Here is a 13,471-nt window from a genome sequence, read left to right as displayed (position 1 = left end):
TGTTCTTTAGTAACAAAAGAAGACCGATCAAGACTATCTCAATATATATTTATGAGATTAATGAATGGAGTGTGGCAAAAGAAAATAAGATATTATGACTTTACGTATTAGGAGGCAAAAGTATACCTCGAGTATCAATATATTATTCCTTTACATTTAGGAGGCAAAAGTATATCTCGAGTACCAATATTTATGTATGGCGCTCACTTTGATGCCAATATTTTTTTTGAATTACTTAAATATTAATTTTTTTAAAAAAAATGATTGTTTAAATGCTAATTCCGGTTAGGCAGCCGGAATTTTTTGTCGTGGACATTAAAGTGGTCATTTTTCTCCGATTTGACACTAAAGTGATCGTTTTCTGGATTACTTAAGTGCCAATTTTTTTTTTAAAAAGACGATTGTTTAAGTGTCAACTTCGGTGAGATAGCCGTAATTTCTAGTTATTGGCACTAAATTGATCGTTTTTTCTCCGATTTGTCACTTAAGTGATAAAAAAAAAATTATCACTAAAGTGAATACTGTATACAAATATTAGCACTTAAGATGTCCTTATACCTTTATTAGAAGTATCATCATTTAGTAGTAATAAGCCAATATAAATTGCATTGTAAATGAACCGACTTTATCACGGAGAAATTGGTCCATCTTAGTAGCGTGCACCTAGCATTGTGTCAAGAGAAGTGAACAAGCTAGCGGATTGGGTGGCTAAAGCCTAGAGGAAAACAGAATTCCTCACTAATTGGTTATCTTGTCCCCAAAAATCTATGTTAGATCTTTTTTAGTATTTGATGTTCACAAACTTTTTTTGAATCAATGAAATTTCTAGTTGTGACGCCTGGGAAATTCGAAGTTTGTAAATTTGCCCGAATTCAATAAACAGGAAGAGAATTGAATTTTAGTCTGTGCAAATTTTTTGATCGCAAGGACATAAGTGACGATTTTTGGACGAGTCCCGAAATGTCGTTCGATTTCGATTGGGCTCGAAATCGTGGTCACCGAAACTTAGGATTTTTAATCGTCACGCCTAAAATTTTTCCGGACCGACCTAGCCCGTGAAAATCCAATTTTATTCCCAATCGGTTGAGCCAAAAATTCGATCAGTCCCGATTTGTCAAATTACGAAACCACCCTTGGATATTATACGTATGGGACAAAATTCATTAATTTTGAGGAGACCCGTGGGCCCCGCCTCAGTCCAATCAACCCCCCCATCAACCAGTCAAAGTCTTCTCTCTCTCCTCCCTCTTCTCTCTCTCCCCCACTCTGGTCTTCCTCCCCCGTTCACTGTGCGACCACTACCCCCACCATGCAAACCTCTCCTCCTCCAGCCTTCTTCGTCCGACCACTAGCCCCAAGTGACACCACCACCGCACCGCCGCCTTGCTGCCACCTCGTCGCCACCTCTCCGACCGCCGTTCGCCGCCGGGAAGCTCCGGAATCGGCCCTACTCGGCGCCCGCTCTATTTCGCGCCCAAGGATGCCCAATCGCCTTCGGCCGCCCCGAGCCGCTTTCGACCGCCACCCACCACCACTCCACCTCCCCCTCGACCCCCCGACACCGCCTCGACATCCGTGCGCCGTCGCAGACCCGCCGGACAGCCTCGAACAGACCCGAAGTCTCGGTTGCTTTGTTTTTTGCGGGGCCATTGTTTCGCCGCCCTCCGGCCACCCCAAACCACCCCCGAGCGACGACCTTCAACCCCTCACCGTCCCCCAAGGTCACCGGAGGCCGATTGAAGCCTGTGGAGCCGTGAACAGCCCGATCTCCAGCCTCCCCTATTCTGAACCGTCGCCCCTATTTTTGGGCCGATTTTGTTCCAACCTTGATCCACCTCCTCCGGCCATCCGCCGGCACCGTCACCGCCATCCACAGCTCCCCCGGAAACGCCCCAACGTTGGCCAAGCTTTTCCTCAACTTTGGACGCCCGGAACCCCCTCGAAACAGCCCGTTTTCCCCCGTTCCAGCCGCGCCCCTGTTTTGGCCGAACACTGTTCATGTCGGCCGCCACAGCTTCGGCCAGCTCCGGCCACCGGCCGTCACCCTCGAGCCTCGTGCCACCTTCCCGAAGTGTCGCCAAGTAGGTCGGGCTGTCACGGACCGAGTTGGAGCCCGAAGCTCAAGTTGGATCGCGGGTCGCCATTAATCGCCGCGGGCCGGGCCGAGTTCGTGTCACCGCCGCTCGAGTTGAGACCGCCTGAGCAATTAAAATTGTGAGTTAGCCCCTAACTCTTAGTTAGGACGCTAATTGTGTTCGGATTAGTTTAATTTAATTATTAGGTATTTTGGTAGCTTGATTAGGACCGGTTTAGGTTAGAAACTTGGTTTAGGTTTAATGGCCCTAATTGGTTAAGCTAGTTTAATTAGTTAGGATTCTATGCCTAATTAGATGAGATTGATTGGTTAAAATTGATTGATTTGATTGATTGTATTGATTGATCGCGAACGAGCGATAGGTTAGAGACAAGTGCGCAATTGGAATTGAAATTGAGATTAATAATCGACTGGTTGCAATTGATTAATTGAATTATTGAATTGTTGGCTATGAGTGTTAGTTTGGTCGTTGATTGCCGTGGGGGTCCGATTAGAGGTTAATCGCCCCAAATTGTTTGGTCTGTCGATCGATATAAATTGCGCATTCATGTGACCACGTATGAGATAAAATTGCATGTTTTTGCACGAAAACGGCCTCGGGCCAAGTATTTGAAAATGCAAGTATGAACATTCGGCCTAAATCCATGAAATGAACTGACCGGTTGTCGAAGTGCACGAGTGGTCACATAATAGGATAATTCCGACGATCATTGTCTTCCGGTCGATCGATCCTGGAAATCATTGTCTTCTGCTTGCTGGATGCACGTCGATCATTGTCTTTTGGCAGTACGTTTACCGGTCACAGCTTGTGATGGGCCGAAGCCTTTTTAGGATTCCTGTTAGCTCCGTGCCGTGTCGACAATCATTGTCTTCTGGTTGGTTGAGCGGGATCGTATGAACTATTAGATGCCGTTGCCGAAAGTAAGGGACAATGCTTGGTCTTGCTAGGAGAGCACCAACCGACTAGTGTGCTGGACCTACGGGTCGGATCCGATAATAAATGGACTACGTATGGTGTCCTGTGCATGCAAGTGTTGTGATGCTTTGCAATGGGCTGAATCAATTTGGTTGGTTAACTATTGAGTCGAGTCCGCATTACATTACGTGTGGCCCGGAAGGTAAGTTTACCCGTGATTGAAATATACGTTCTGTCCTGATGTGATTGCTTTTTAGGGTGTCTGAGCGAATCAACATCCTAACCGGGCTTAGGCGTTGGCTCACCGAGATTCATTTCTCACCTCGTCGTGGTTAACAATTTTCAGGCGGTGATGGAAGCCGTGGACGCCGAACCCGGAGGAGTGTGGTAGGATTTTTGGGAGTAGACGAGGGATTAACCTTACCCGACCTTGTGTCTTTTTGAGGTCCTAGTGAGCCGTCCCGAAAAATGGGGTTGTACATATTTACTGTAACTCGGTAGGGTTAAGATTCGTCTACTTTGGCTGTTTAATGAAATTGTCTTTTGATTGATTTAAGCGTGGTGTCTTTCCCTCTGAACTATCCCCGCTGATATTGTTTGTTTGGGAGTTGCACGTTCCGCATGCCCCGAAATTTTCGTAGGTCGATAGCCTACCCGGGACGCTATCATTCATGACCCGAGACGAGTAAGGTAGAGATGTCGCGAGCTCGAGAGTCGAGGCGTGACACTAGTTCTTTGACAAATAAAAAAAAAAAATTAGAGAGACTTTGGATTTGATTCAATTATTAGGACTAAACGAACAAGAGCACAAAATTTGGCCAAGCCCATTCGACATATAATATGGTTGAAAATAACAATGCACAAGCGCCGTCCTAAACTAGGAAAGATTATGTTTCTATTGGTAGTGGTGAGCCATATCATTTCAAAAGATTTGGCAGCATGGAAAACAAATAAAGTGAAATACTTTAATTTCTTATCTTGTAGGGGTGAGGTGAGCGGTTCCAGGTTCCTTACGGGTTCCACCTAGAACCCGGAATCTACTCGTCGGAACAGGTTCTTCATTTTTTGGGACTTGAAACTTACCCGTCATACCTTGGAACCTTGAACTTACCATGTCACAGGTTCTAGGGTCGGTTCGAGGGTACCCAAAAACCTACCAATTTTTTTTATTTTCTTTTTTCATTTTTAGTTAACCAAAATAAGAGTGAACGGTACAACATCTAAGAGAAAGTAGAGGTGAGTAGTTTTAGATTCCGTACATATTACATTTAGAACCCGAAACCAATCCATTGGAACACGTTTATCATTTTTTGGAACCTAAAACCTAAAAGTTTGTTTGGCTCCAGATTATACACTTAGTATCGAAAGCCATAGAACATTGCGGGATCGTGCAAAAACACATACCAAGAAAAATATAAAAATTTATTTTAGGATCTAGGGTCCAGTTTCCGGGTTCCAAGTTCTAGGTAGTGGAACTTGGAACCTACCCGTTGGAACATGTTCCTCAATTTTTGGAACCCGAAACCTACTCTACATACCTTAGAACCTAGAACCAGATCGGATCCTACGGGTTCCGGTTAGGGTTCTAGATTCTGGGCTCTACCCTGGAACCATGCTCATCCCTATTATCTTGGGCATAATCACATACTCTCTTAATCCAAATTAAGAAACTAAATTCTTACGAGAGTGCCCTAATCTCACCAGTATATAAACATGCTTCATCTTCAAATTAAAGGGGGCTGGACACAATAAGAGTTCAGAGAGAAATGCACGAGAGGCATGCGCGCGAGCAATGAGTTCCTCGCTGCCGCCCCATCGTGCCATGATGATGTTGTCCGGGCCCGACAACACCTCCAATTGCCGGCGAGCTCTGCACCGCCTCGATGAACCTCTAGCCCCGCTCGAAGCATCCTCGCCGGTCTCTGTGCCGCTTCCGTGCTCGGTAATGATGTGTCCAAAGGCCGCCATAATCCTCATGAAGCTCCAACAGTTGCTATTCTCCCCCTCAATCGAATTTCTAGTGTTCCCGCTTTTATGCACGTTTTTTCCGACGTCGTCGCAGCAGCTCCAGCGACCTCCAGACCACCACCGACAAAGTCCCCGCTATCTCTAGTTTTCTAGCAAGGTTCTTGTAGTCCTTAATACGCTGCCGCTCATGGTCCAAGAGCGGTTCTGCCGGTCCAACGCACGGTGGCGCCTCGCTCTTGGTCATCTGTATTTTAAGTCATAGTTCAATTTAGGTAATTTTCTAACCAGATAATGACACAAACAACCCCCGAACTTTGTCTTAATATACAATGTGGCTCCCGAATATTGAATTTGTTCAACGTGTTCCTTGAACTTTTGATAAAAATTCTAACTAGTTTCTAGACTATATGAAAATAATCAATGTTATCCGTTTATTAATGTACGTTAAAAGACGAGAAAAGTACACTAGAAGTGCCATAACTTGTGTACGGCGTTCACTTGAGTGCCATAACTTTCAAAAATCGTTCACTTGAGTGCTACGTCGAAGCAAAATTGTTCACTTGAGTGCTACGTCGAAGCAAAATTGTTCACTTGAATGTTACAGTAACTTTTCCGGCGTGCCACGTCGGCTTTCCGGCGTGCCACGTTATCTTTTCAGCGTCTACGATAACTTTTCTGGTGTGCTACAGTAACTTTCCAGGCTGCCACGTCGGCTTTTCCGGCTGCCACGTCAACATGGCACTCAAGTGAACGATTTTTAAAAGTTACGGTACTTAAATGAACGTTTTGAAAGTTATGGCACTCAAGTGAATGCCGTACAAAAGTTATGGCACTTCTAGTGTACTATTCCCTTAAAAGACAATATTGAATATTTTCATAAATTCTAGGTACTAGATTGAACATGCACTAAAAGTTTAGGACTACATTGAACAAATTATAAGTTCAAGGACAACACTCCATATTAAACCAAAGTTCAAGTACCACATTGAACAAATTAAAAGTTTCGGGACCATATTGCATATAGGATCATAGTTTAATGATCATTCGTGTCATTTTCCCTTTCCAGATGGACATTCACAGTTGAATATTTAACTGCCTAATTTGCAATTATGAGATTTCAACCCGGTTTGATTTGAAGTGTCGGGATCGTTTGAGTCTTTGAACATATGTATGTATGTATGATAATTCAGAATTTGATCTTTGGGACTAAAGATTGGACCCTCAACTATTATTTAATAGTGAAGGACAAAACATATGAAAAGAGAATATATCAAAAAGATAGGCCTAATATCCAAAAAAATCTCCAATATTAGCATTTGTCACAATTATATCCAAAACTTTTTCTTGTCTCATAAAAAATCCCAAACTTTCACCTTTGTCTCAATTCTACCGGTTTAATACCCAAAAAAATCTTCAACTTTAGCATTTGTCCCAATTATATCCAAAACTTTTTTTGTCTCATAAAAAATCATCAACTTTTACTTTTATCTCAATTCTACTACCGTTAGCCTTCTATCCATAATCACTATTAGTTAATCCTACGTGGCTCGAGTTTTCTTGCCGAACTTACCAATGAATTTTTGAAATTTAGAAACAGTAGGTTTTAGGGACGCAAAATTTTAGATCATTAGTCCAAATATCTCCATGCCTAGCCATTTTTTGGGCTGCTAATTACCAAAGAGAATACAAAATGTGCTGTCGTGAATGAGTCTGTATCTCCCAATAATATGTAAAGGAAGCAAATAACAGAATAAAAGTTTAAGGATTTTTTCATGTTAGCTTTGCTGAGGTGCAATTCATTAACAACATGAAAATGTCACCTAAGATTAACTAATGGTGATTATGGACGAAAGACTAACGGTGATAGAATTGGGACAAAAGTAACAATTGGAGGTTTTTTATGAGACAAAAAAAGAATTTTGGATATAATTGGTACATATACTAAAGTTGAGGGATTTTTTGGTACTAGGCAAATAGAATTGGGACAAATGCAAAAGTTTGAGGTTTTCCATGAGACAAAAAAAGGTTTTGGAGATAATCACAAATGCTAAAGTTGGAGATTTTTTTTGGGTATCGGGCCCAAAAAGATAAGCCTTGCTATTGGAGGACAAAACATATGAAAAGCGAAATACTCCAAAATCTTGGGTCAGAGCATGATATCTTTACTATTTTCTAGATCTACTGGTGAGGTTGAGCCGCTGAGCAAAACCGTGAAGATTCACCGAATTCGAATATCTTTCTGAGCAAGTTAGTCATAGAATTGAAAATAGCAGTAAAGAGTGCTTTTCATTGATTCGCCGCGGGGCTGCTTGAATCATTCCGATGCTGCAATGGCCTAAGATGATACTTCCGCTGTTCATCTCGATTAATGTGAACCGGGTCATTACTAGCACCGCTCAAAATGGAGACTTTGAACACAGTATCATCCCTATCGATGAGCTCAAACAAGCAGACATTCCCTGCACGCAGATGAGTTTCACTTGCGAATGCACGCCAACCGGCGGAGAAGGACAGAGTCCGAGTACCAGTGGCCTGTTGATGGCTCCCAATGATCTTCACTGGCCACGATCTGTCCGAATACTGAAGAGTTGCCATTTGTTTGTGTTCCTGAAGATGTTGCTTGGCAAATCTGGCCGGAACACCCTGCACATGTACAGTTTTTGAATAGTCCATACGGGAAAACTGTTAAAAAGAACACGAGATATGCGAGTGATGATTTAAGCTTCAGATCTTACCAGACAATTGATATAACATCGTCGGATCACCAGTATGAAAAAGGGATGCCCCGAATCAATTTTGCTAGCTAAACCAGAAGACTTGAGAGGCTTTGATAGTGTAGGACCATGAAAATCCAGCCCACCTGTAGTAAAACAATGAGAACTTTAAAATCGAATTGAGACTAGTGCAGGAGACAAGCAAACAGAAACATAAAAACGTCTAATTTTCATTGTTTTGCAACTACCGAATAAAAAAGGCGTAATTGGGAATGCTGAATTCATGTCGATGCAGCGAATGGCTAAAGTAACACTTCCGATGTTAGTCTCAATTAATATGAATCGGATCCTTACCGGCACTACAGAAAACAGAGACTTGGAATACAACATCATCCCTATCAATGAGTTCAAACACAGATATTTCCCACACACAGATGAGTTTCTCTTGCAAATACAGGCCAACCCACCCCTAAAGGCTGTTGATTAAGACTCCTGAACTAGCAATCATTGGCAAGAATCTACATCATGTGCTTCTGTGATGTCCTTTTAACATACAGTGATTTGTTGACACACATACGAATGTGCAGTATGGTCCTGGTCAATTTGCCAAGCAACATATTCAAGAAAACAAGGAAATGGTGACTCTTTAGGTTTTCAGACAGATCATGGCCAATGAAGCTGTTAAGCTATTCGCATGTAACCCGGGTGTGTTTCTCTGCTGAACTAAAAAAATAAAACTGGACTTAGCGTGAGCGTTTCTTCAATTAACCTTCTATAATACGATCTAAGCATTAATTGGGATTATTATTACCATGAAATGACAAAATCAGACAATTTGACATAAGTGCTCTTCACATCGGAAGAGACGAATCAACTAGAATCCTGCACGTAAATCATTACGATACCAATCGACACACAAAAGTCTTATAAAAACATTATGGGTATATTTTGAAATAACATAGGAAAAAAAGTGTACATGTCAGTGATGCAGCACAACCAAATAAAAGAGGCATAAATGTGAACCCAGAATGCAAGTCGTGCTATAACCAGCCTAAAGTTGCACTTCAAGTACTCATTTTCAACAATGTAAATCAAGTCCTCACCAGTCAAAATGGAGACTTCGAAGACAATATCATTCCTATCAATTAGCTTGAACACGCAGACATTTCCTACACGCAGATGGGTTTCTCTTGCAAATGCACTCCAACCAGCAGAAAAGGACAGATACGGAGCCCCTCCAGCACGTCTGCTGCCCCTGATGAGCCTCACTGACCATGATCTGTTGGCATACCTAAGAGTTGCTCTTTGCTTTCCCTGAATATGCTGCGTGACGAATCCACCTGGAATATACTGCACATGTACATGTTTGAACAACCAAGACATGAAATTGTTTAAGTGGAATGAGAAATCCCAGGATGAGTATTGTTGTAGTAACCCGTTGGATTATATCATAGACACTATATGGATGGGAAAAAAAAAATCTAAAACAAGTGGACATCAACAGCTAATGTGATCATGGCATTGTAGGTACTAGCAATCATAATTGAACTATACCGGTGATGAGCTCAAGACTTACTAGTTGATCTGTATAAGATTGCCGGATCGCCTTTTTGAAAAAGGGATGCTCAGAATCAATTTTGAAGACTAATCCAGGAGGCCTTGGAAGTGTAGGATCATGAAAAACCTGCTTAGAACGGGTCATTCTGCATGTAGGCTGCTTAATCATACCTGTCTGGCCAGCTTGAGCTTGAGACAGATTTGGTCCTTCAGGGTCAGTACCAATGGGAACTACATACCGAGGAGACCAGGTTCCATTTAGTTCCAAAACAGGTACGGATAGGGATCAATTCAATCTACCTACTTACAATTACTACAGATACAAATAGCAAAGCTACTTCGTTCCATAGCAGAGGACTTTTTCTTTTTAACATCTAATGATACCATATCATTTGGGCAGCATTGGATTATATAACTTTTCAAGTATTTTTGGAGGACCTAACAAAAGAGAGTGATGTTAGCATAAACGTGACTTCTAAAATGAAGAGTCACACCTTCGGATCCTCGCGTTGAGTAGCCCGGACTTAGCCGAGAATAAAGTAAATGCGGTTCAATCCTCACTCTTTGATGGGCTGCGACATCCTCCAGATGTTCTGTTTCTACGACATCTTCTGTTTCTGGTGAGGGAAGTTCACGCCCAAGGTATGATGTTTTGCCACTGCTCGAGGAATAGTCTATCTCTGAAGCACTCTTATTGAATATTATCACGCGAAAAGTGGAGTTCCCTTTATATTTGAAAATTAGGAGGTGACCATGGCCAATGGAGTAATGTTCCATGAATTCCCGCCACCCTTTCCACAACGTAACCATGTCATTGTTACACTTTTCTAGCTCTACAGTCCAGGCTGAACCGCCCGGAACCTTGAGAAGCACCGAGTTTGAGAGATCCTTTCCACATCTTCTCAAGAAGCTCTTTGGAATCCCCTGTTATGAAAAAATCAAAGTCACAGGTCAGTTTCCATGAGTGCGCTTCAGAATAATTGTGGATTGAATTTGAGGGATAGTTTCTTCATTTGGACAAGAGTAAGCTCAAGAATCCAAAAGTTGATCTACGCTACGATCTGCGAAATTGCTGTGCCAAATCCAACTGTTGACATAACTTTTATCTTGATCCCATGCTATCCAACAGTTGACATGGATTTTTTTGGTCCTAAGACTGAGAAAGTGCACGACAATTTTGCTGCTCAAAGAAGCAAGGCGCCATAGAAAAGCCGTTTCGACCCTAAATCCTAAAGCATAAAAATACATATCAAATCTTCAGCAGAAGAAATGGCAGTAGCAAAAAAGACATGAGGCCGACCACCACCATGGTTCAGGACAACCGGTCAGGCATCCCATGAAGACATTCATACTATTCAAGTATGAAAAAGGAGAAATTTTGTTCCATCCACAGGCCATGTTAGACGATACCCAGCAATTATTTTCTTGTTTTTTTCGGCTTTTTAGCTGGAAGTGAAGAGTCCATCCAAAAACCCAACAAATAAAACAGTTCTCCAGGTTGATGGGCTACACAAAGCACAGAGTATGAGAAATTCTTAAACACTTATGCTCAATCTTATGAAACAGACTGCAGAGATTTGATCAACTCACAAGCTTTCCAGATGCAAGGGCGTCGGAGAGTATAATCTTGAAGAAGCTACGTCTCCCAAGACGAGGACGAGGGCCGGTCGCCACCTCCCGCTCGACAGCTCCATCTTCTCTTCGCCGGCGGCGCCGACGACTGCAAGCCATAGACGGCAGTGTCCTTGGCTCCTTACAGAAGACGAAGAAGAAGATGGTGTTGGGGGTTTCAACTTCAACTACATGAGCGCGGAGCCTCTGTCCTTGAGGCCAAATGGGGAAGCAAATGGCAGTGTACCACCGAAAGTGGGAGGTGAAGAAACTCGCGACGAGGGGGGTTCGACGGAGAAAGTCTAGGGTGCTTCTGTCCATTCACAAGTCGACACGTGTGCACTCTGGGCCCCACTCCTTTCGCGTCTTAGTTCTCGGAGGAAACTTCCCCCATGCAAAGGAGCACGGCACTAAGTTACTAACCAACGACACATCGATCATGTCCAATTAATCCTCACTTAAAAGCTGATTTTGTTGAGAGCAACTAAAAATGCTCTTTTATTTCGAGGTTGCTGTGATTTCCTTCTTTTCGCTTAAGATTTATTGTTAAACATTCCATTCATTATCCTTCAGTCAATTGAAAAAAAAAAAATATGTGGCAATCATGATATTGTAGCATCCAAACGAGGCACTAAATAGCGAACCAACTTCTTGGATTTGCGGGGAAAATTATCAAAAAGAAAATAATAAAATAAAAAGATTTTTAAAAAAAAAAATATTATTATATATTGCCCACGTTAGCGCCGGTTATGTCACGTAGGTCGGCTGGAGTCTATGTTAGTGATTTCAGGAGAACATTGACTTTATGGACTGAATTAGCATAAATGCAAAAAATTTAAGACTAGATTGGCCAAAAGGAAAAAGCCTTAAAACTGAATTAACACAATTGCAACAACCCTAGAAATTTTCTGATAATCCTCCTTGGATTTGCGATGTGGTGTTTCGCTTCTTTGGACAATAGGAGGACTTTTATACTAGAGTTATTATAGCGTCCACTGCCATTGGAATCCAAATTAAACAATAGGTTTAAGACTTTTTTAGTAGTTTTCCTAGGGTCACATTTTTTCCACTCCTCTTTTGCCAAAACACTCATTTTTCTTATATGGCTGACCACTCTAAAAAGTGATCTTGTTTTTTGTTTGGTCTAACTCTTTTTCTTTTGTTTCTTCTTTTATTTTTTTTCTTTGTGGATCTCACTTTCCTTTCCTTTTCTTTCTTTCCACCTTTTGATGTCTTAGTTCTCGCTGTGAAAGTAGCGGATAAGCTTCGGAGGGAAGCTAAGACTGTGAGGGTTGTTTCCTTGGTTTCTTGGGAACTTTTTTGACAAGCAATATCCCGAAAATAAGGAGAGTATGTTGCCTTACTACTCGATCAGCTATAGTTAGTATGGAAGCTGGAACGACTATTGGTTGAGAGAAGATCGTTGGAAGCAAAGTTAAGGTTATTGTAATTTGGCATTATTGTGGAGACGGTCATTACTGTAGTCAAGCAAGTGTCTTAGTCTAAGTAATAGTCTATTTATCTTGATTTTTTTTCTTGGGATTTGGATTTTGGAGCAGAGCTTAATTGGAGTAGCTACACTTAACGAGGTCTCTTATGCTTTAATAAAAGAGAACTATGAAGTTTTTGGCTGCTTGAATTTCCTCAATGCTGCAAAACATAGGTTTTAGAATGGAGTAGATTAAGAAAAATTGCAATTGTGAAAACGCTTGGAGCTTCTTTGTTTTTAGATTTGTATCGACTTATGGTTGACTCACATGAAACACATTTATCCTCTATTTCCATCCTCTTTGCAGGAGTTAAATGGTTTAAACTGTGTTTTTCAGTTTTTCCTCTTAAAAGAAAATTATTTTTGTTTTCTTTTTTTTTTTTCAGAAAATAAGGATTCTTTTGGCAGAGGGAGAGAGAGGCTAAATAAAAGAGCTGCATTTCTAGAAAGAAGAGAATGGCTTGCAACAGAAAAAATAGAGAGACATTTGCAAGAGCTTAGAACCGAGACGTCAAAGGCGTCCAAAGAAAGAAGAAAAAAGAAGAGGGACCTGCAAGGACCAAAAAAGAAAAGAAACAAAACAAGAAGAGATTTTTTTTGGTTAAAAAAATAAAAAAGGGTTAACTAAATAAAAAAAGGATCACTTTTGTAGAGTGGCGGGCCACAAAGGGATATTATGGTCAAAACAAAAACGGTGAGTGTCTTAGCCAAAAGAGGAGCGGAAAAAGCGCCATCTTTTTTCCTAATATCGCTTATTGTTTAAAACAATGATTAATTGTCACTATTACACTTTATTAGTTAAGCACCAAATTTGAGCGTTCCTTTCCAAAATGTAAGTTTCATAATTGAGATTAGCGAAGAATAGAAGAAAACAGAAACACCGTTATACAGTCCAGGTCGAACCGCCCGGAACCTTGGGAAGCAGAGACTTCGAGAGATCCTTTCCACATCTTCTCAAGAAACTCTTTGGAATTCCCCGTAATGGAAAAAACTACAAGTTACAGGTCCATGATAATAACTCATCAGAGTCGAACCGAAGTGCAGAGCAAAAGGAAGAAAGCTAACAAATTTTAGACTCTGCAACATGGATGAAAGATCAGTTTCCCCAAGTGTGCTCCGCA

At 41.5% G+C, this 13,471-nt stretch overlaps 1 protein-coding gene and 1 long non-coding RNA gene across 3 annotated transcripts in view; one reads left to right on the top strand and one right to left on the bottom strand.

Annotated features, from left to right (window-relative positions):
* LOC115731309 (B3 domain-containing transcription factor VRN1-like) overlaps nucleotides 1–11,095 on the bottom strand; it is a 43,516-nt gene extending 32,421 nt beyond the window's left edge. The window contains exons 1-3 of one of the 2 annotated variants that reach the window (XM_048278613.1): nucleotides 10,841–11,095; nucleotides 9,745–10,174; nucleotides 9,422–9,481 (exon numbers count right to left, since the gene is read on the bottom strand). In XM_048278613.1, coding sequence (XP_048134570.1) covers nucleotides 9,422–9,481; nucleotides 9,745–10,174; nucleotides 10,841–10,981 — 631 coding nt within the window. In that variant the 5' untranslated portion in view covers nucleotides 10,982–11,095. The remainder of the gene's footprint in view (nucleotides 1–9,421; nucleotides 9,482–9,744; nucleotides 10,175–10,840) is intronic. The other variant, XM_048278612.1, reaches the window with a different exon arrangement.
* A 949-nt stretch (nucleotides 11,096–12,044) lies between these two features.
* LOC125314979 lies at nucleotides 12,045–12,562 on the top strand. The gene is made up of 2 exons (XR_007198328.1): nucleotides 12,045–12,245; nucleotides 12,451–12,562. It is a non-coding gene; the product is annotated as an uncharacterized LOC125314979 (long non-coding RNA).
* Nucleotides 12,563–13,471: the final 909 nt, after the last annotated feature.

This window comes from Rhodamnia argentea, chromosome 5 (genome assembly GCF_020921035.1).
Source record: "Rhodamnia argentea isolate NSW1041297 chromosome 5, ASM2092103v1, whole genome shotgun sequence".
NCBI lineage: Eukaryota > Viridiplantae > Streptophyta > Magnoliopsida > Myrtales > Myrtaceae > Rhodamnia > Rhodamnia argentea.
The sequence above is the reverse complement of the archived record's forward strand: the minus strand, read 5'-3'. Positions and strand labels throughout refer to the sequence as shown.